Source organism: Gallus gallus, chromosome Z (assembly GCF_016699485.2).
Source record: "Gallus gallus isolate bGalGal1 chromosome Z, bGalGal1.mat.broiler.GRCg7b, whole genome shotgun sequence".
NCBI classification, from domain to species: Eukaryota; Metazoa; Chordata; class Aves; order Galliformes; family Phasianidae; genus Gallus; species Gallus gallus.
Window position 1 is genome coordinate 71,541,569 of NC_052572.1, and position 13,670 is coordinate 71,555,238.

Here is a 13,670-nt window from a genome sequence, read left to right on the forward strand (position 1 = left end):
ACCAATTCTTCATCCACTGAATAACTCTCCAAATCCATATATTTCTAGTTGAGAGATAAGAATGTGGTGTGGGATCATATTGAAGGCTTTGCATGAGTCCAGATAGATGGCATCAGCTGCTCTTCCGTTGTCCACTGATGCTGTCACTCCATCATTGGAGGCCACCAGGTAGGTGAGACACAGTCTGACCTTGCTGAAGCCATGCTGGTTGTCCCTGATCACATCCCTATGTTGCCTTACTGTAATTTCCAGGAGAATCTTTTCCACGATCTTTCCAAGCACAGTGGTGAGGCTTACCAGCCTGTATTTCCCTGGGCCTTCCTTTCTCCCTTTCTTAAAACGGTGAGGGGCTTTTTCCAGTCACTGAGGACTTCACCTGACATCCGTGACTTTTTGAATTTGTTGGAGGGTGGTTTGGCAATCACCTTTGCCTGTTCCTTCAGGTATCTTTGACTCAATATGGATGGAGTGAGGATGACGTACATGTATTTTGCTAGTGTGAATGCTTTGTTAGAGTATCACAATAGAAAGTTTTGTTGCTGGAGAGATTTGAACCCTCCTGTATCATATCCAGTGGTACTTTAAGGAGCAGCTGTTTTATCTAAGAGTTCATTCTCTGCTTGGAAGGGCAAATGTTACGTGCATGAAAAACAACTTCCTTGTTTTATATTTGGAAAGTTATGGCCTAGTTCAAATAAATTTTCCCCTCTTGATATTCATGGTTTCCATGCCTGTGCTTAGAATCTTTCTGCACTTTTGCTTCTGTGGGGGAGAGAGTTCTGGAGCTGGGATACAAGAAAGCCTGAAAACACTTCTTGTGAGAAGCTGGTGTGCAGCCTATGGGAAAATTCTAAATATACTCCAATGATATGTGAAGGTGAGTGACACAGTGCTGAGCAACCGCTTCAGCATAGAACGCTGAATGGGTAACAGTATTAACAGTGAAAGAGTTTAGATTTAAAGATGTTCAGCATTAATATAAACCAGTACCAGTGTTTGCAGATCTGTGTTAGTTGGCACGGGAAGCACTGAAGTAAAATTGTGGTTTGTCTTGTTCACTTTATACAAATCATACAACCTCTGAAAAGGCTAAAGTAATGAGAATGTGTTCCAAATTCGACTGCAAATGTCACAAAGGCATGGATTTTGTGAGACGGAAGGAAGCTTCTTGAAGGCCTAGCAGTTTTTATGCAAGTCTTTGGGTTTGTGGTGGTCCTCTTTATTATGATACTTTCTGTTAACCGTTGTCTTTTTTTCTCCACCCATAAGCTTCTCCTGCTAATTTTCTCTTTTTTATAAGGCGAAGAAAAAAAAATTTCTGGGTTTGCCTGAAATTATTTTTGCTATCACTCTTATGGAGTCTGGCTCCCGGTTTTAACGTGCTTATGTTCAGAAATCTGGTCATGTAAAATCATCTGTTTTCTTAGCTTTCTGATCCACTGTGCATTTATGTAGCCTTAAAGATGCTAAATTGAGTTTAGAATAGTTTCCTTTTGCTCTGCAGAGCAGTCTGAAGGGAAATTTATTTTGTTTCCCTTCTGACCGACTTTCTTACATATATATCAATTGTGTGAAGGCATTTTAGTCATAGGAGAGTGTCCAGAATTGCACAGAGGTGGGGGAATGGGTGTCTAGAGTCTGACTAGTCAAGAGACCCGAGTGTAGTTTGCAATTAATGCTGTCCTCCACAGCCAGGAGGAACGTGGCTTGTGTGGGTGACTTGTGGCTGTTACCATGAGAAAGCTCTTCATTTTCACTTCTGCCTTCCTGAGGGTGAGCATGCAGAACCCCATTTCACATGTGACCTCTGTGCAAATAGTTTGGAGGCCAAGAGGCAGTAGATCCAGCGCTTTCTGCAGTCTGTATGTTCAGCTGTTGCTGTGGCCATGCATTGTGACCCCTGCATACTGAGCCAGTGTTTGGCAGGCAGATGCTGCCTAACCTCGTTGCATATTTACATTTCAGTGCAGGCAGAAAATGAATAAATACTCCGTGTTGCAATCTCAAGTTAATCTGTATCCACTGCAGTGATTACTTCAGACAATCTGGTGGCCTTCTGTGATGGAATGAGCGGGCAAAGGGTGTCATCTGTTTGGACTTGTGCAAAGCCTTCACTATGGGCCCACACCACATTCTTATCCCTAAACTGGAAGGATATGGATTTCAAGGGTGAGCTATTTGATGGAGCAGGAATCAGCTGGGTAGTTGCAGTCAGAGGACTGTGGTCAATGTCTGTATGTCCAGGTGGATGTTGGTGATGAGTGGTGTCCCCCCAGCGTTCTGTCTTGGGCCCAATGGTTTTCACTATCCTCATCAGAGACCAAGGTAATGGGATTGAGTATACCATCAGCAAGTTGCTTATGACATAAGCTGTGAAGAAAGGTTGAGGGAGCTGGGCTGCTTCTGCCTGGAGAAGAGAAGGCTTTCGGGAGACCTTGCTGTGGCCTTCCAGTATTAAATGGAGCTTGTAGACAGGAGAAAGACTGATTTTTTTTTTTTCTTTTTTTTTTTAACATGGTCTGATAGTGATAGGACAAGAGGTAACCGTAAACTGAAAAAGATTAGATGTTAGGAGAAAACTCTTTGCTCAGAGAGTGGTGAGGCCCTGGCACAGCTGCCCAGAGAAGCTGTGGTGCCCCATCCCTGGAGGTATTCAAAACCAGACTGGATGGGCCCTGGGCAGCTTGATCCAGTGGGTGGCAACCCTGCCCACATAAGGGTGTTGGAACTACACGATCTTTAATGTCCCTTCCAAGTCAAACCATTCTAGGATTCATTCTGTGATTATATGATTTTTTTTTTAGTGGACTTAACCTGTGAAGTATTGCTTCCTCACAACTTTGAGGCAGGTCAGCAACTTGAGTGCAGTGCTTTGGCCACTTTGTTTATAATTTATTTGGAAATAATAGTAGACTGTTTATGGATTGTGCTGTGAAATTTGCTGCAATGTTGTTAAGAATTTAGTATTCATTCTGTATGCTTTAATTCTTGCTTGGGGCTCCATGGAGCTTACACGATTGTAAGAGTTGTTTCGTATCATAGAGTCATAGAATCACAGAATGGCCTGGGTTGAAAAGGACAACAATGATCATTGAGTTTCAAGCCCCTGCTATGTGCAGAGTCGCCAACCACCAGACCAGGCTGTGCAGAGCCACAGCCAGCCTGGCCTTGAGTGCCTCCAGGGATGGGGCATCCACAACCTCCTTGGGCAACCTGTTCCAGCGCATCACCACCCTCTGAGTGAAAAACTTCTTCCTAATATCCAACCTAAACCTCCCCTGTCTCAGTTTAAAACCATTCCCCCTTGTACTATCATTATCCACCCTCATAAACAGCCATTCCCCCTCCTGTTTGTATGCTCCCTTCAAGTACTGGAAGGCCACAATGAGGTCTCCCCGGAGCCTTCTGCAAACTAAGCAAGCCGAATTCCCTCAAGCTTTCCTCATAGGAGAGGCACTCCAGCCCTCTGATCATCTTAGTGGCCCGCCTCTGGTCCTGCTCCAAGAGCTCCACGTCCTTCTTGTACTGGGGGCCCCAGACCTGGACGCAGTACTGCAGATGGGGCCTCACAAGAGCCGAGTAGAGGGACACAATCACCTCCCTCTCCCTGTTGGCCACCCGTTTTAATGCAGCCCAGAACACAGCTGGCCTTCCAGGCTGCAAGCGCACACTGCTGGCTCATGTCCAGCTTCTTGTCCACCAGGACCCCCAAGTCCTTCTCTGCAGGGCTGCTCTCAAGGAGATCTTCCCCAGTTTGTATAAATACCTGGGATTGCCCCAACCCAAGTGCAGCATCCTGCACTTGGCCTTATTGAACCTCATCAGGTTGTCATGGGCCCACTTTTCCACCCTGTCCAGGTCCCTCTGGATGGCTTCCCTTCCCTCTAGTGTATTGATGCACCACTCAGCTTGGTGTCATCCGCAAAATTCCTGAGGGTGCACTCAATACCATCGTCTGCGTCATTGATGGAGATGTTGAAGAGCACTGGTCCCAAGACCAACCCCTGAGGGACACAGCTTGTGACTGGCCTCCACCCTGACACAGACCCATTGATCACAATTGTTTGTGTCACTTTGACCACTCAGGATAAGAGAACATGCATGTAAGCCTTGATGACCTCACAGTTTGGCGCCTTTGTTTAACTAACTGATAATGGCACAGAAACGGTAACAAGTCAATAATGTGTGATTGAATTGCCTCTGTGGGTTGCCAAGACGTTGGCTTAAATGAGAAATGTTATTGGTGCAATTTATACTTAGATAGAAGTGTGTCACCTGAGTATGGTGGAGTCATATGGTCATATTGAAGTAATGATCTCCTGCTTTATCTGTCAGGCTTTTCCACGAGAAATGAGTATCTATAAAATAAAATTCTCAGGTTGGAATGCAGAAAATAAAACTCATTAGGATCATAGCTTGCAAGCACAGAAAGGAAGCAGCTCATTTCAGTCATGCTCAGTCCAAGAAGCATTGAGATTGCTTTAGAAGAGGAATACCTGTGTGATTCATGCTTACCAAAGAAGAGGACGACCAAAATTTTATGAGATAATGTGAGGGACTGGTATCTGCAAAGCTGGGAAAAGGAATCTTGGAAAATAACTTGTAGTTGGGAATGTGAGAGGTGATGTGTCAGTAGCAGCTGGAATTTTAGGGCAGTACAGGCTCCAGTGCAAAAAGTAAACAGTCTTTGGCCTTGTACAAGGACAAAAAAATATTGCAAAGAAATCAAGGTAAGTTGTTTGTGAATGCTACAGAGCAACTTTAGTTGTTTTAATGGTTGCAATCTGTTCATTTTTCTACCTTTCTTACTTCCTTGGGAATTCAACATTTTCTTCAGAAGTTTCCCTTTGTTTTGCGTGACAGAATACTGAGCATTTTCCTTTCTTGTACAATACCTTAATACTTTATTCCCTTGACCTTCATTTTTCCCTGTCTCTCTCCATCTGTCTCACCCCTAACTGTTGTTATCTTGAAAATGTGTGAGATGTGATTTGTACTGGAGTGCTTTCGGAATCCTATGCAAGAGATGGAATACATCCTGCGAGGACAGGCCGAGAGATTTGGGGCTGTGCAGCCAGGAGAAGACAGGGCTCTGAGGGCAGAGACTGGAGAGTGGCTGCTCGGTATCTGCTGAGGGGCTACAAGAAGGAAGGGGGCAGACTCTTTAGTAGGGTCTACTGTGACAGGACAAGGGGAAATGATTTTAAACTAAAGGAGGGGAGATTTAGATTGGGTATAAGGAAAAAGTGTGTTATGGTAAGAGTGGTGAGGCACTGGAACAGGTTGACCAGGGATCAATTGACTGCTACATCCCTGGAGACACTCAAGGTCAGACTGGATCAGGCTCTGATGGAGCTGTAGGTGTCTGTGCTCATTGTAGAGGAGTTGGACTATATGGCCTTTAAAGGTCCCTTTTGACTCAAATGATTCCACAATTCTCCATGTATTTTTATTTCCTGAAGAGTCAATGAGATCTAATGGGTGAAATAAACTAATTCAGCCTTTGGCCTGATGTTAACACAAATCATTAACACAACACAGTACTACTAGCAGATACTGATCTTTGTGCAGCCATCTGCACCAGTCTCAAAGGCTCGTCAAAGTGGTGCATTTCATACTGTTTTTTGTTGTTGTTGTAATATATTAGCCTAAAGCAGTGTTCCCAAAAGAGCTTTGGGTAGAATTCAGGTGTTAGTGTCCTAAGAGCTGTTTCAGTAGGCAGTTCACATGCAGCTAATCTTTTCTGAAGATTGAGGGATGTTTCCAGTGTGAATTCAGGCCCTTCTGTGTCCGTTGGTGTTGATACTGGAAACATTCACGGACAGTTTGACTTATGTATGTGAATGTTAAAAGTCCCATATCCTAGTGGTATACTCTGCCCATTAAACTGCTAGAATAGCCACAAAAGAGATCTCAAGATGTTTACAGTGAAGTCAGCCTTAATTTTCTTCTTGTGAGGACTCAAATCTTGCTGATGTCAAGAGGACTCCTTGTTTCTTAGATATTCATATAGGGTTGGTAATCTTACTGTGTAACTCTTTCTAGCTTAAATAAAATCATCATGTTTCTGTTTGGGTGAATTATGCAAATTTTTAATTTTGAATGCAAAATGATTTGTCTGTTTAGCTTTCAACTACTGCCACTTCAGAAGCAAGGTTGCATTGTTGTAGTTACGGCATCACAGGAGCACAAAGGGATGTCCAGAGGTAGCCTGAAGAGGATAGTAGTGCAAGCAGTGTCAGTGCAGACACTGAATTTCTTTTGTAAGCCATGTGGTGCATCTTAAATTTTTACAGTGCTCTTATCTTCCTGCACACCTTTTATCTCTGAGTACATTACAAGCAGATTGTAGGGAAAGGGCACTACTAATACAGGCTGTACTGTACCTTTTTTTCTGGCATAGGCTTTGCACATATGTGGAACAGATATTTTGTGGGGCTGTAGAGTGTGTCGTTTGCACATTGGACAAATACTGTAAAAATAGTGCTAATTCTTTTTCTTTTGTATTTTAGGGACACAAGGTGTCGTTAAGAACCATGAGCAACCCTTTTGTACAGATTGTTGAGCCACTGGATGCTAAAGAGCCTCTGAAGAAGTTCTTTAATCTGAGCAAATTGGAAGATGTGAGATATGGTACGTTGACAACATAGGGAAAGCATATGGTTAGCTTTGATGAACAGTACCAGAGACATTGCAGCATTGGATGATAATGAATCTATGACTGTCCAGTCACAGAGAGAACTATGAATTCAGAAGATATTTCTTGAAAACAAAAAAGCAGAATTTATTTATGGAAACTTAGAATTACAGAAGTACCAACAAGTTGACAGTATTAATTTTCTCAACGTTGTGCATGCAAACTGCATGTTGCAGTCGTGTTTTTCCAAAACAAGTAAGGAGGGCTAGCCAGATCTAAGATTTCACTCAGCAGCTGTGAAAGGCTGGAAACGACCTGACTCTGATGTAGCTAAATCATACAGAAAAATTGTTCACATGTAAAAGGAACAATGAGTAGAGGTGAGAATTGTTTCTGAAGATGTTTTTTCTCACTGACACTTCCTGAATATACTTAGGCAACTTCTGTGTGTTCCTGGAAAAAGCCTTACATCCCATGCTGCTGACCTAGAAAGCCAGTATCTATAGCTTATAGCTGCCTGTGTGGAGTGTTTCTCTTCTTTCAAAGAGAAAACAAGTGATTAGGAAAACAAGCTTGGAAGAGAAGGAACATTTTGTTTGAATGTTAAATGCATATCCATTGCAAGCTCAGATACTATGTAAATCAGGAATGGGTTAACTCTGGACCTGGTCTCTGGAAAGCCGAGATGAGCCTTAAGAAGCAGGCAAATGCATGTATGTTATTAGCAGTTGACTTATTTCAGAATCCCAGGAGGAGTAAGCTCCATGTTCTGTAAAGAAAAAAAATGGGTGAAATTCTCACAGTCCTGTAGAGAGATGGAATAATGTACTAACTGACTGTGATGGTGGTGGTGAATTACCAACCAACAAAAAAACCACAAGTGCAAGTGATTCTAAGTGATTAGATAACTTCTGTGTCTCTGGGATCATGGATAGAATGTTACAACAAACTTTTCAGTTTTTTTTTAATTGAAATATTTAAAGAGAGGATCTCAAACATCCATTATTGCAGATAAGCTTTTATCTTTTCTTCATACCTATTACGTATGGTAGGGCTGTCAGAGCGATTCTAATCTTTGGCAACATCTCACATGTACAAGGATTAAGGCAAAAGTAATGCTTCCTGTTTTATTACCTTGACTCGTGATGTCAGGGGCAGATATTGGTGGTACATCAGAAGAGGTTGAATCTTCCCACCAGTATTCGCTTACAGTTTGTTGCCATACAACAAATGGCAGCAGAGGGGTGGTCTGACAGAATGGTGTTGTGTGGAAGTGCAGATGAAGCAAAGGTGTGTCATTGAATCCCTTCCTGTGGAAAGCATTGCATCCATTGACGTTCATTGATGCTTTTTGAATGTTTATGGACACCAAACGGTGGGCATGAGCACAGTGAGGTGGTGAGTGATGTGTTTCAACAGTTGCAGCAGTGATGTGAAAGACAAGCCATGTTCTGAATGGCCTTGCACACCTGTCACACCGTGAAATGAAGAGCATTTCGATCAGGTCATCCACGTGATTTGGTGAATTGCAACCAGGGAGCTGTGTATGGAGCTGAGTATTGGCTCCGATGCATTGGAGACAATGGTGGCAGTGTTGGAATAGCACAAAGTTTTGGCAGGTGGGTCCCAGGATTACTCAGACAGGAATGGAAAGAGCACTGTAAGCAAGTCTGTCAGGACCTATTTAACCACTATGAGGGTGAAAGTAACAGTTTCCTGGATAATATTACTGGTGACAAGATGTGGCGTCAACTCCATAAACCATAGTCAAAATGGCAGTCCGTAGAGGGGTGGTGTGTAAATGGCCCGTAGAGGAAAAAGTTCAAGATGCAGCCCTAAGCAGGTAAAGTGATGTGTGCTGGCTTTTGGGATAGGAAAGGGGTGATCCTTCTGGAGTTCCTGGAAGCTGGACATATCATCAACTTGGACCACATCGCGATACTGACTAAGCTGATGGCTCAAGGTTCTACAGTCAGGCCAGAGAGAAGACAACCTTTCTCCTGCAGCAGTGTTATTGTGCTCTTTGTGTCTGTTGTAGTTTCCTTGGGAAATAAATAGGAGGCATTACTTTTGGAGTGGCCTACATATTTCTGTCTTGAAGTAAAAGATAAGCAGATACACAAATGCTGCATTTCACTTTCATTCTCCATCTCTTGAGAGGAAGAAAATGGTTAGATCATGTAAACTATATTTTCAATTATTCTAGGTAGAAAATTGTGTTTTTCTATTGCATTTATACACTACTTATTTATTACCTCTTGCCCATGCAGCACGTCTTCCATTTTCTATTCGAGTCCTCTTGGAAGCAGCGATCCGAAACTGTGATGAGTTCCTAGTGAAGAAGCAAGATGTTGAGAATATTCTCAACTGGAAAGTGATGCAACACAAGAATGTTGAAGTGCCATTTAAGCCTGCACGAGTTATTCTGCAAGATTTCACGTGAGTAATGCTCTCCACATCTAACAAGAGGGGTTTTTGAAACTGCAGGAGTACTCAGCTTGGGATGGAGGGCATGAGCTGAAAGAAATAATAGCAATGAAATGCTAGGAGGGACTGTGTTCAGCTTTCCTGGATGTTATTAGGCAGACAGCTCTTGGCAAGGCAAATACTTGTAATAAAAACATAGATGAAGTACCTCCGAGGTGCAGAAATAAATATCTTCATGAAGTTCCTCAAAAATGGAGAGAAAGTAAGATGGATACATTTGCATGCAAATGAAGAAATTTGGAATAAGAGATTTTGCTGGCTTCTCTTTTTTTTCCTCTTGTTTTCTTTTTTTTAATTTATTTTTTGGAGGGGCTCTTGCTTTTAATATTTTACACTTCTCAGTCCTCATTTATAAGCCACATCATTGCTTTCTTTTCTAAATCACTATTATTCCAAATACATATTTTTAAAGACTTTTGAAAAAATGAATGTCTACTTTTCCCCAAATGTCATCTGAGATGGCTACCTGAGGGACTCTGAAACTGGGCCCTTTTATTGCAGTGGTGGTAATATCCATATGTTAGTGTGTCCCTGATAGATGTGGAAAGTAAATTTTCAGGTGAAACAGTAACTTCTAACTGTTTTTAGTAGGGCTTTTGACGTGAAAGTCCACTCTACTTTGTACCTTTGTCCTGTACCTTTGTACAGAAGCAGAGATTTCAGTTATTCTGTGGTAAGCCCCGTGCTGCTAAGCTGTCACTTTATTTTCTTCTTCAGGACTGCAATGTGTCTTGCCTGTCACACCTTCTGGTTTGCATTTTCCCATGTGCTAGGGCCCAATGCAGCTCAACTTCTGAAGATGTTTGAAAAACTAGCAGAGCTTCAATTTAAGAAAAGTGCTCATCTCCTAAATACTTATTTTTGTCTGTTGGCTGTTGCTAACCTTAAAAAAGAGAGTATGGAGGAAACCAGTTTACAAGCAAGCTTTGTTCCCTTTGTTACTGCTTTTCTTTCTTACTCCTTTCTCTCCAACTGAGTTATAAAAATTTTGCTTTAAGTCTGCAGAGCAGCTGTATTCAAAAACAAGCTCTTGAACATGCTCCCAAGTGGGAGCTTTTAGAAAATAGAGCCTTTGGCAGTCTTACAGAAGCCATGTAACAATTACATTCATAGGTCATGGATTAGGATTATTGAATTTACTAGATCTCACTGTTCTGCAATTACGCTGAGTTCCTCTGAGTATGTAGATGAGTATTGTCTCTGTTTCTTTTCAGTTGCATGAGGTTTGTAAATTGGTAAATAGATCTTCCTCTCATCTTCTTCCACCCCTGCCCTCCCTCAAATTTATCCGTAATGCAGCATCTGCTGCTTTCCATGATGTATGCATATTCTTAGGAAAAAAAAACAACCAAACAAACAAAACCTGCTTAAAACTACTGAACATCAGCAGCTTATAGTGTTGAGTGTCTAGAAAATATGGAGCCTTTTTTGCTTAGAGAAAAGAAGGCTCGGGGAGAGGGGGGCTGAGGTTGCCAGTTCTTAGCAGATTTACTTTATCTTTTTTTACTTTATGTAAGTACCTGGATGGAGGGTGCAAAAAGAATGGAGTGAGGCTCTTTCCTGCGGTGCCAGTGACAGAGACACAAAAAATAATGGGCTCAAACTGAAAAACAGGAAGTTCCCTCTGAACGTGAGGAAATGCTTTCTTACTTTTTTGAGGGAGGAGGAGCATTGGCACAGATTGCCAGGAGACATTGCAGTTTCTGTCCTTGGAGATATACATAAGCCTGGGCAACCTGCTGTAGATGGCCCTGTTTGAAAAGGGTGGTTGGACCAGAGCACCCCCAGAGGTTCCTGACACTTCAACCATGATTCTTCCTGCAGTGTTTCTGCTATATTTTAAAATTTTAATATCATCAGAACAAATTCTTGCTACTTGGGGCTATTCTTGCAGAAGCATGTTCTTTGTGAGATACTGAATGATATTAAATCATTACAGACACATCATAGACAACTTTTTTGTCTAGGCAACTAGCACAATTGGATACATTGATATGCAAGAGGGTTTCCAAATGAAATCCACTTCTGCAAATAGGTGTGTTCTGTAGTCATGTCCTGTGTTCTTTAAGAAGCCTTGAAAGCCCTGCTCTGCCAGTAAAACTAGCAGAAGTGTGGAAGGTACTTTTCAAATCAGGGAGAAGATTCTCCTGCATTTCACAAACCTTGGAAGAGATGGTCTTTGCCCTAAAATCAGCTGAAAAAACATAACTGAGGATGGAAAGAAGGACACTGTTGTTTTTTCACTCCACCTGCCCCAAACCTTTTGTTTTTGTTTTTGTTTTTCTTTAAAGCATACTGGGAAGGAGACAAGAACAGAGCAAAAGAAGAGAAACAAATTCAAGGTCCCAAAGGAATGCTGGATTGAACTATTTTTCCTAGAGTCCCAGCCAAGCATGATAATCTCCTTGATGAACTTTGATGAATTTTGGCTTTAGTTTTTTATTGCTACAGCACTCAGAATGCAGATGCAGTTCTGTCTCTCCTGTTCTGAATTCATCTTCCTAGGAGTACTGTCTCTGAAGTAATGATCCCAAGACTTAGGGTGATGCCACAGTTTGCTTCCTGTGTGGCTGTAGGTGTCTGTTCTGAGTCTTGGGACTTTGGCTGAAGTTGTTTTGCCTGTTTTTCTCCTTTCACATTGCCTAATTATCTTCTATTATAGTGGGGTACCTGCTGTTGTTGACTTTGCTGCAATGCGTGATGCTGTGAAGAAACTTGGTGGGGACCCTGAAAAAATCAATCCTATCTGTCCTGCTGATCTAGTGATAGATCACTCCATCCAGGTTGATTTTAACAGGCGGTAAGGATACAAAACATCTCTTACTTCTTAATGTTAGTAAGCTGGTAATGTAATTGGTGACATTCTAAGCATATGAACTATAACATCGTAGAACCTGAGAAGTGATGAAGTTAAAGAGTTGCATTGGATGCTGTGAACAAAATAGAAATTTTATTCTTTCTCAGCAGCACAAGCCTGGACTGAACGTTAATAGAAACAGGCTCTATCCAGACCTGTGGTGATCACAGTTTTCCATAAAAATACTGCATTATTATTAGTTGTTCAGAAATAGATTTTTTCCACTTGCACTTTTTAACCTTACCTTCCTGAAAAGGATAGACAAGACTCTCCCCTTTCTTCCTTATTTGTGTAAGAGCAGACCTGAGCCGCCTTGACTCAGCTGTTTGCTGGTTCTCTGCCTCCACAGGGAAGAGCACAAGATGTTGATTAATGTGACTACTAACAGTATGTGAAAGAAGTATAATGCAAGCTGGTCCTGAATGTGCTATGGGCAGACAAATGCTCACTAGACTCATAATTAAATCTGAGACCTCTGCAGTGGGTTCCTTTTACCCTAATATGTAAACATGAGCCTACCAAAATACTCTTTGAAACAGATCCTGAACAGATTAAGCTGCAAGGTAGTTGTGTTCCAGTTCCCTTTTCTTCTTTTCTGATTTCCTTGTATTGACTGAGGCTTTGAAAACTTCACATTGCTCTAAGATGTGCTCTACCTTTTCCCAAAATATGAGTTTCAAGCCAACCATCTGTGTGATATGCAGACTAGCGCTCAGATTTAAACTAAACTTCTTAAATAATACAAGCAACATTGATTACCTTTGTTTTGCTTCTATGATGACATTAAGAGCTGAGATTGATCAGCATTAAAATTAGCTAATAACTCTTCCTTCACCATTTGGGCATATTTGACCACACACAAATATCAGGTGGACCCTTCTGATTGTGACAGATGATTATTTTCACTTGCAGATCAGACAGCTTGCAAAAGAATCAGGACTTGGAATTTGAAAGGAACAAAGAAAGGTTTGAGTTCTTAAAGGTACTGAAGTAGTTAATTTTATTTGCATGACCAAAGATGGAACAAACATAAATTCTTCCAGTGCTCACCTGTGTTAAAAACTTTTGACTCTATTTTTGTTTCAGTGGGGCTCTCAGGCTTTTAAAAACATGAGGATTATTCCACCAGGCTCTGGGATCATCCACCAAGTGAACCTGGAATACTTAGCAAGAGTGGTGATGGATCAGGATGGCTACTACTATCCCGACAGTGTGGTGGGCACTGACTCGCACACCACCATGGTAGATGGCTTGGGAGTACTTGGCTGGGGTATGTGCAGTAGCTCATAGTGAATAGTCTGTTGGCTGATCACTATTCTTCTTCTTCTTCTACAGAAACATAGAATAGTTTGGGTTAGGAAGGGACCTTAAGGATAAGCTTGTTCCTATCCAATTCCATGGGCAGGGAACAACGTTATACCTTTGAGCATAGTAAACTTTATTTCCTGTAAAACAACTTTTCTGCTTTTGTTTGATAACCAGTAGTTAAAATACGTTTCACAAACAGCACACCAGTGTTCTGTGCCATGTCAGGGGTTTTGTTCTTTGTTTATTCATGGCGTGGTTAAGTCGTTATATGAAACTTCTACATGCTCACTGTGAAATCCAAGTCTCCTCAGAGTGAGTTACTCAGATTTATCTAATATGCCATCTGATGCCGGAGGATCAAGGCTAAAAGTATGAAACTGA

General features: G+C 41.7%; 1 protein-coding gene across 3 annotated transcripts in view; it reads left to right on the forward strand.

Annotated features, from left to right (window-relative positions):
• The window catches only part of ACO1 (aconitase 1, soluble), a 52,304-nt gene that overhangs the window by 21,197 nt on the left and 17,437 nt on the right, over nt 1-13,670 (forward strand). For all 3 annotated transcript variants that reach the window (XM_046905174.1, XM_040655324.2, NM_001030536.2), the window contains 5 exons: nt 6,513-6,633; nt 8,908-9,076; nt 11,787-11,924; nt 12,894-12,963; nt 13,068-13,251. In XM_046905174.1, coding sequence (XP_046761130.1) covers nt 6,537-6,633; nt 8,908-9,076; nt 11,787-11,924; nt 12,894-12,963; nt 13,068-13,251 — 658 coding nt within the window. In that variant the 5' untranslated portion in view covers nt 6,513-6,536. The remainder of the gene's footprint in view (nt 1-6,512; nt 6,634-8,907; nt 9,077-11,786; nt 11,925-12,893; nt 12,964-13,067; nt 13,252-13,670) is intronic.